Source organism: Lygodium microphyllum, chromosome 9, assembly GCF_053477565.2.
Source record: "Lygodium microphyllum isolate KBCC chromosome 9, Lygodium_microphyllum_v1.1.10, whole genome shotgun sequence".
Lineage (NCBI taxonomy): Eukaryota > Viridiplantae > Streptophyta > Polypodiopsida > Schizaeales > Lygodiaceae > Lygodium > Lygodium microphyllum.
Window position 1 is genome coordinate 132,935,608 of NC_141143.1, and position 7,864 is coordinate 132,943,471.

The 7,864-nt window shown below is 43.3% G+C and overlaps 1 protein-coding gene across 1 annotated transcript; it reads right to left on the reverse strand.

The window, feature by feature from the left end:
- Positions 1-247: 247 nt before the first annotated feature.
- Positions 248-2,891, reverse strand: LOC148031604 (uncharacterized). The gene is made up of 2 exons (XM_087685188.1): positions 1,966-2,891; positions 248-1,559 (listed from the first exon to the last, which is right to left on the reverse strand). Exons 1-2 carry the CDS (start codon positions 2,648-2,650, stop codon positions 805-807), a joined length of 1,440 nt encoding a protein of 479 aa, XP_087541314.1. The 5' UTR covers positions 2,651-2,891; the 3' UTR covers positions 248-804.
- Between the last annotated feature and the right edge of the window lie 4,973 nt (positions 2,892-7,864).

Sequence of the window (7,864 nt, forward strand, 5' to 3'; positions counted from 1 at the left end):
TTATTTATATAGATCAAGAAAACCCTTAATTTGTCATATGATTTGTAGATGAAGAAAACTGTTAATCAAAGCATGAATAATTGTCACCAAGACTATCTTTTTCATGAATGTTTTTCTAGCTCTTGCTTGAGCTTATTAATACTTGTTATGATTTCAAAACTCTTCTCACTTGACGCTATTGAGCCACGTGATATCCTGTCTATTTAGGGTTATAGAAATGCACATATAGAGCTTAGAGAAGAAGAAGTTTGAGAGCACACAACATGAAGTATATTGATTGGTATCAATGTAAAAGATTTACAAGACTAAGTTTACTCTAGAGTGCATAAGCATATATACAAGGCCAGGGAAAAAAACCTCTTAGTGAGGGAAAAAAGTACCCTGGCAATCCTAAATGTGTTCATACACATCATTGACAAAGTACGGGAATAGAAGGGAAACATACGTACATATGGTAAGCTTGGTGACGAAGGGCTTTAGAGATTCTCCATATGATCGATCCACTAGTCCTAGGACATTACAAATTGTCCTCTAAAGCATGATTTAATGTCCAACACAATTTACTTTCGAGGATGAAAGTGGATAGAGCTCAATCCATCATGCTGTTAGGATGTAATCATCATGGGTTCACCTCTTGGCTACACAAGCAAGCACGAGTATATATGATGGAGAAAACAACTTCCACTCTAAGCTAGCCTTTCACGCAGCACTTTTTATTTAGTTTCTACTTAGCTTGCGTGGAAAGCTAGCTTGGAGTGGAAGTACGTTGGTATACCATATATACTACATACATCGTGTGCTTGGTTAGCCGAGAGGTGCTCCGTCAGGACGAAGAGAGTAAAAGATGATATAGTCGGGCAGGATAGCCCGGTCGTCGTACAGGACGAGCTCGTCGTAGTTGAGGACAGGCCCGGGGACGCCTTGGACGGAGTGGAAGTTGGGGGGAGGGCTGGTGAGGTGGGTGAGGTTGCCGGTGGACCGGTGCATGCGTCCCGCGAGGACCTTGGTGACCAGCATGACCCTGAGCTGCTGGTGACTGCCGGCGTTCATCCTGACGTAGCCGTGGGCTTTGCTGGAGGTCGCGGAGACGTAGATGCCTCTGCCGAAGCGCTGGAAGCGCGCGCGGCACTTGGCCGTCCGGAAGCCCTCCTCCAAGATCCCACACAGGCCGCAGCCCTCGATGGAGCACAGCAGGTCATCATCACGATGATCCGTCGATTGGAGGCGGCCCAGCAGGTCGCACTTGACCGTGCTGCCGTGGTAGCGCTGCAGCTCGTTGCCGTCTTTGAGCACCCGCCGCCTCACGTCCAGGACTCCCTCCTCCTCTGGCTCCAGCTGCCTGATCTGTGTCATCTGCTTCTTCAGCTCCGCCCTGTACTCCTCGTATTTCCTTCTTCTCCACCCCATGTTGTTCACCTTGAAGATGTAATGCACCTGGTGTACTGGCGGCGGATCCGTCACTAATCCCTTCAGCTTCCACGCCATCTTGAATTTGGTGGCAACATGCATCCAAATTTCTGTGCTGTGCTCATCCGCCGTGTTGACAATTATCTCTGTCACTGGAATACGTTATCATGCGAAGGTCAGTCATCCGCATCGTCAGATTGCAGCAGATCGTAATTGCTGGGGGGAGGGGGAGAGGGAGAGATCGACATTGATACTCTAGCTAAAAACAATTACTGGTCAGGGATCGACATTAGTCCTGATATAGCTAAAAGCTATGATCGATACACCTTAATCCTCTAGCTCAAAACAATTAATCCTCAACGATCAACATTAATCCTCTAGCTAGAAGCTATGATCAATCTCTCTCTCTCTCTCTCGCTCTCTCTCTCTCTCTCTCTCTCTCTCTCTCTCTGTGTCAAAGGAAAAGGTTTAGAAATCTCTCTCTCTCTCTCTCTCTCTCTGTGTCAAAGGAAAAGGTTTAGATATCTTCACGAAAAAGAGAGAGAGAGATATGTTTACAAGGATGCGCGCAAATGAAGTGCTGCTCCAACTCATACGCGCCGCGGAATGCCTCCGCACACTGTGAGCACTGTCGAACGTTGGATCCGAGCGGTGGCATGCGGCACCGCGAGACACGCGTGTGGTAGGGCGAGTCCCACTGGTGCTGGTGAAGCGCCTCGAAACTGTTAAAGCTGCGGCCGCAGTTGTCGCAGGAAACCTTCTTCATCTTATTCATCATAATCTCCTCATCATGTATCTGATCATCCTTCTGATCATGTGCACGCCCCGACGTAGCAGTACTTGGGTTTGATGGCGTGCCACTGATCAGCACGGCAGCCATCAATCGATCGCTGAGAAGATCGTTCATTATAGATGCCAACGTCTGCTGCAGCTGCGGCGAGGAGACCTGCACAGCTGCTGGAATCCTATGCAGACCGTGGCCGGTATCCCTGCCATGCTGCTCAAGTGCGGGCTTGGTGTTGAAGGAGCGCCCGCAGGTGTGGCACTCGTGCAGGCGTATTAACCGATGATCTGCACCAGTGATCATCGCCACACTAGCACAGCTACGAAGATGATGTTGAGTGGCCGCATGATTATGAGTGGTAGCAGTACATGCGTGCGAATCAGTAAAGTGCTGAAGCATCGCAGCCTCGCTTGTGAAGGAACGATGGCAACCGCAGTGCTTGCAGCTAACCCTCGCCATGTTTAGTGCTTGTGAAGCAACGATTACTTGCTAATCTCTCTCTCTCTCTGTGCGCGTGTGTGCGCTTCACTCAGTTGCGAGCCATATTTACTGAAACTATCTTGACTTGACTGAAGCTTGATGGTTAAAAAGATTCCGACAGTTAGATTCGGAGTCTCTAGGCCTTTGAGACTGGACACTGATTAAGAGTGCAGCCATGCCTAGACGTACCAGAGTCCAGAGTTGAATGGCATACCTTTTTTCTCTCCTACTTACTAAAATTACTAATTTAAAGAACAGGAGACTCCAAGACAGTGTTCTATATACTTTGGTTCATGGACCTACTACACAGAGGGGAGAGAATCACATTGAATGATTTGCAATCTAGCAGCCCCACATCAATCAAGCTTTTGGTGGGACTATTTCAGAGAAGATAGAATGATACCACTTAGAAGGAGAGAGAATACTTGACATAGCCAATCATTTTCTACTGAATAAGGTAGAATTGATCACTTGACCACAACTTGTAAACAAAGGTCTTAAAACTTATAAAAGTCGAAGTCATTTTTAAAGTTTATTATATGGATCTCTCAAATTTTTGGGACCATTGCGTGAAGGAGACTATATATTTTCAAAGTACGATTTTGACATTTAACATTTTTTAAAAACCACTACATAAAGGAGAATACTTTTCATAGTTCAATTTTACCATCTTACAAGAGAAAAGGAAGACAAAGAGAAGCAAGAGTCCTGAAAAGTAATGAATCTAGAAAAATGACACAACAAACAAAACAAAAGTCTCAAGGAAAACGCTCAAAGAAACACGAAGAGCGACAAAAACAATCCTATTAGCATATGCCATTACATGATACATAAGAAAATAGAATTAATGTTTAGAAAAGAAAAGAGTGATAGAAGCATTGTGGAGCTTGGAAAATCTTATCCTCACATGTACATTTCTCTAATGCTACAACAAGAGAAGGAAAAGCCATGCCAAATTTATGTGGACTAGTATCATAAGTGTGTTTAGATGTTGGTGCACGTGGCTCACTATATAGGATGAGACTATTGGTTTGTATTCCTCATCTTGTGGTGTTTTTGAAATGCAACTTGTTATCCTCAATCATTTTGGAGTCTATGGCTTGTATTTGATTTTCCATTCTTTACATGGGTAGGTGTACCAGAGATTGTCATTTTTAGGAAAGTACCATATCTATTGGATTATAATGTGAGATAATATGCATTAAGCAAAGTAACTACACATAACCACCTCATAGTGGTTTTTTTAAGACATATTTAAGCTCTCTATTTTTGGGACCACTACATAAAGGAGACTATATTTCAAAGGACTATTTCAATATTTACTAAATTTTATGAGCACATCATAAAGAGTAACACATTTCTTAATACAATTTTAACATTTTATAAGTGAAAAGGAAGGAAAAGATAAGGAGGAATCAAGAAAAGTAAATATAGAAAGATGATATGACAACACTACAAGGATATGAGGCTATAGCGACGCGCGTTAGCGATGACAAATAGCGGCGTCGCTATTAGTGTCACAAATGCGATGCTAATAGCGACGGTACCCAGAGGAAAAAAACGCCGGCCGAAACCCAAGCGCGTCATTTTTCGCGCATTCACGAAAGACACTACAACAAAAAGGCTCCATAGACGCGCTTGTAGACGCAATATTTGAACTGTGTTAAAAAATGTGGGGCGCATTTATTACCGCGTCTACTGCTGCGTCTAAAATTTCGTGTCTAAAAGTGTGCTTATAGTTAGAGTTACATGCCCATATAGACGCGCGTATTGACGCGCTACACAAATATATAATCATATTTATAAAAAAGTAGATATATTCATATTGTGCGTCTATACACGCGTGTATTTGCGCATCTAAAAAAGCGTTTACTCTGCAAGTTTTTAACGAGAATAGACGCGCATTTATCTTGCAATTTAGACGCACTGATAGACGCGCAAAACAAAGGTGTGAAAAAAAACCCAGAGAGCATGTGGCTTTGCAAGCCACATGCTCTCTGGTTTTTTTTCCCCCATCAACATCAAATTGTATGCTTAGGGAAAATAGAGAAAGATTATTTTGAAGATTTTTGTACTGAAAACAAAATAATGTATATAGAACACGAAATTTCATATATATAGATGAAACATTTTTACATGATAAGTTCTAGTGCTTGTGACCTCAAGCATGGTCATGGTCGTAAGCACTAGCTGAAAGTAATACATATCAAAAATGAAAACTACAAGCCAAGGGGAGGCATGCATGCATGGGGCTCCTCTACATCTCCTCAGAAGAGGCATCATCATCGCTACCACCACCGCTGCCCGCTGCCGCCATCGCCACTGCTAGTCCCCCTTCGCTATCTTCAACTGCATCAGGGTTCGCCTACACAAAGGATTAAGGTATATAAATACCATTACAAACACACGTGCCACACACGCATCCGCTTTTTCGCGTGTACAGTGCGCGTCTATAGGGCCTTTTCTTGTAGTGAGAGAGAGCGAGAGGGAGAGCGACCATCTTGTTGAGAGGGAGAGAAAGAGAGAAAGAAGGCTTCTCACCGCCACCGCTGCCGCCGCTGTCGTTCGCGAAGAAGAGGAGGAGATGTACATAGGGCGAAGAGGAGCTGCCATCGCGAAGAGGAGCTGCCAAACCCTTCTTCGAGCCTTTACGGTGAGTGTATTGTCCATTCTTCCTTGACTTTTGTGTTTTCTCTCTCTCTCTTTTACTTGTTTTTGGTATAATTCGTGTGTACTGAGAGAGGGAGAGGAAATGATAGAGAAAGAGAGGGAGAGGGAGAGGGAGGAAATGGGAGAGGGAGGGAGAGGGAGAGGGAGGGAGAGAGAAAGAGAGGGAGAGGGGGAGGGAGAGGGAGAGGGAGAGAAAATGAGAGAGGGAGAGGGAGTTTTCTCTCTCTCTTTTACTTGTTTTTGGTATAATCCGTGTGTATTGAGAGAGGGAGAGAAAATGAGAGAGAAAGAGAGGGAGAGGGAGAGGGAGCAAGAGGAAATGAGAGAGGGAGAGGGAGGGAGAGAGAGAGAAAGAGAAAGAGAAAGAGAGGGAGAGGGAGAGGAAGGGTGAGAGGGAGAGGGAGAGGGAGGGAGAGGGAGGGAGAGAGAAAGATAGGGAGAGGGAGAGGGGGAGGGAGAGAAAATGAGAGACAGAGAGGGAGTTTTCTCTCTCTCTTTTACTTGTTTTCGGTATAATTCGTGTGTATTGAGAGTGGCAGAGGAAATGAGAGAGAAAGAGAGGGAGAGGGAGAGGGAGGGAGACACTACAACAAAAAGACTCCATAGACGCGCTTGTAGATGCAATATTTGAATTGTGTTTAAAAATGTCGGCCGTGTTTATTATCGCGTCTACTACCGGGTCTAAAATTTCGCGGCTACAAGCGCGCTTATAGAGAAAACTACACGCATATATAGACGCGAAAAGAGACACAAACATAGAAGTGCCTATTGACGCGCTCCATAAATATATAATTATATTTATAAAAAAGTAGATATATTCATATACAACGTCTATAGAGGCGTGTAACTGCGCGTCTAAAAAGGCATGTAATCTGTAATTTTTTGACGATTATAGACACGCATTATCCTGCAATTTAGATGCGTGGATAGACGCGAAAAAAACAGAGTATGAAAAAACCAGAGACCAAATTGTATGCTTAGGAAAAACAGAGAAAGATTATTATACTGAAAGCAAAAGAATGTGGAGAGCCAAAGTCCATATATTGATAATAACACATGATGAGCGTATTGTGCTGAAACATTTGTACATATTTCGAAGATTTTTGTATTGAAAACAAAATAATATAGAACACAAAATTTCATATATAAAGATGAAACGTTTTTACATGACGAGTTTTAGTGCTTGTGACCTCAAGCATGGTCATGGTCACAAGCACTAGCTGAAAGTAATACATATAAAAAATGAAAAGTACAAGGCCAAGGGGAGGCATGCATGTACAGGGCTCCTCTATATCTCCTCAAAAGAGGCATCATTGTCGCTACCACCACCGCTGTCGGTGCCGCTGCTGATGTCGCTGCTGCCACCGCTACTGCTAGTCCCCCCTTCGCTATCCTCGACTACATCAGGGTTCACCTACACAAAGGATTAAGGTATATAAATACCATTACAAACAATAAATTACAGTTACCTATACTTTTCATGTAAAAAATAAAACATACCTCTTCTATCTGTAGATTCCTCATGGCACGATTTTATTGCTCCTCCATGATCAGTCCCTCCTCGTATACTACAATAAAAAGGCTCCATAGATGCGCTTGTAGATGCAATATTTGAATTGTGTTTAAAAGTGTCGGGCGCGTTTATTACCGCCTCTACTAGCGCGTCTAAAATTTTGCATCTACAAGCACGCTTATAGTGAAAACTACACGTGCATATACACCCGAATATAGATGCTCATATAGACGCACTTATAGATGCGCATATACACGCGCACATAGATGCGATTCACCTGCAAATTAGACGCAAATATAGATGCGCAAAACAGTGTATGAAAAAAAACCAGAGAGCATGTGGTTGCCATGTGGTTGCCATGCAACCACATGCTCTCTGGCTTTCTCCCCTCCCCCCCTCCCCCCATCAAATTTTGTGTGTTTGTGAAAAACACAAGACCATTACTCAAGAATATTAGCCATACTTCTCATGCAATAACAAAACATACCTTATCTATGATGAGCCCCTTCTCATAAAAGTCCATTGCAAGGATCGTGTAGTATCAGTGTAAGAGATAAGTAATTTTACAAGGTAGCTAATACATTTAAAAAAAAGTGATTTTATAAGCTAGAATCCGTTACACTTAAGATGCGATTGCATTGTAGTGAGTATTTCTATCTACATGTCTATCTATTTGTCTCTCTATATATTTGTCTGTCTGTCTGTTTGTCTCTCTCTCTCTCTCTCTCTCTCTCTCTCTCTCTCTCTCTCTCCCTCTCTTTTTACATATTTTGCACAACAAAGTTGCGTGTCTATCAACGCGTGTTCACTGCACGCTAGACGCGCTCTTACACGCGCCAGATCCACAAAACTCAAAAAACCTCAGAGGAGATGTGGTTGTTTAACACGAGCGCGTCTACTCTATGGATCAGACGCTCTCTTACACGCGCCAGCTCACAAAACTCAAAAAAGCCTAGGAGGTTTCATGGATCTTCAACACTTGCGCGTTCACGAGCGCGTCTTTTCTGTAT

Excerpts from the sequence above, each read along its gene's own strand:
- LOC148031604 (XM_087685188.1), bottom strand. The coding sequence starts at position 2,650 with ATGGCGAGGGTTAGCTGCAAGCACTGCGGTTGCCATCGTTCCTTCACA. Across the intron at positions 1,560-1,965 it reads CTTCATTTGCGCGCATCCTT|TGACAGAGATAATTGTCAAC; the intron begins GTAAACATATCT and ends AACGTATTCCAG.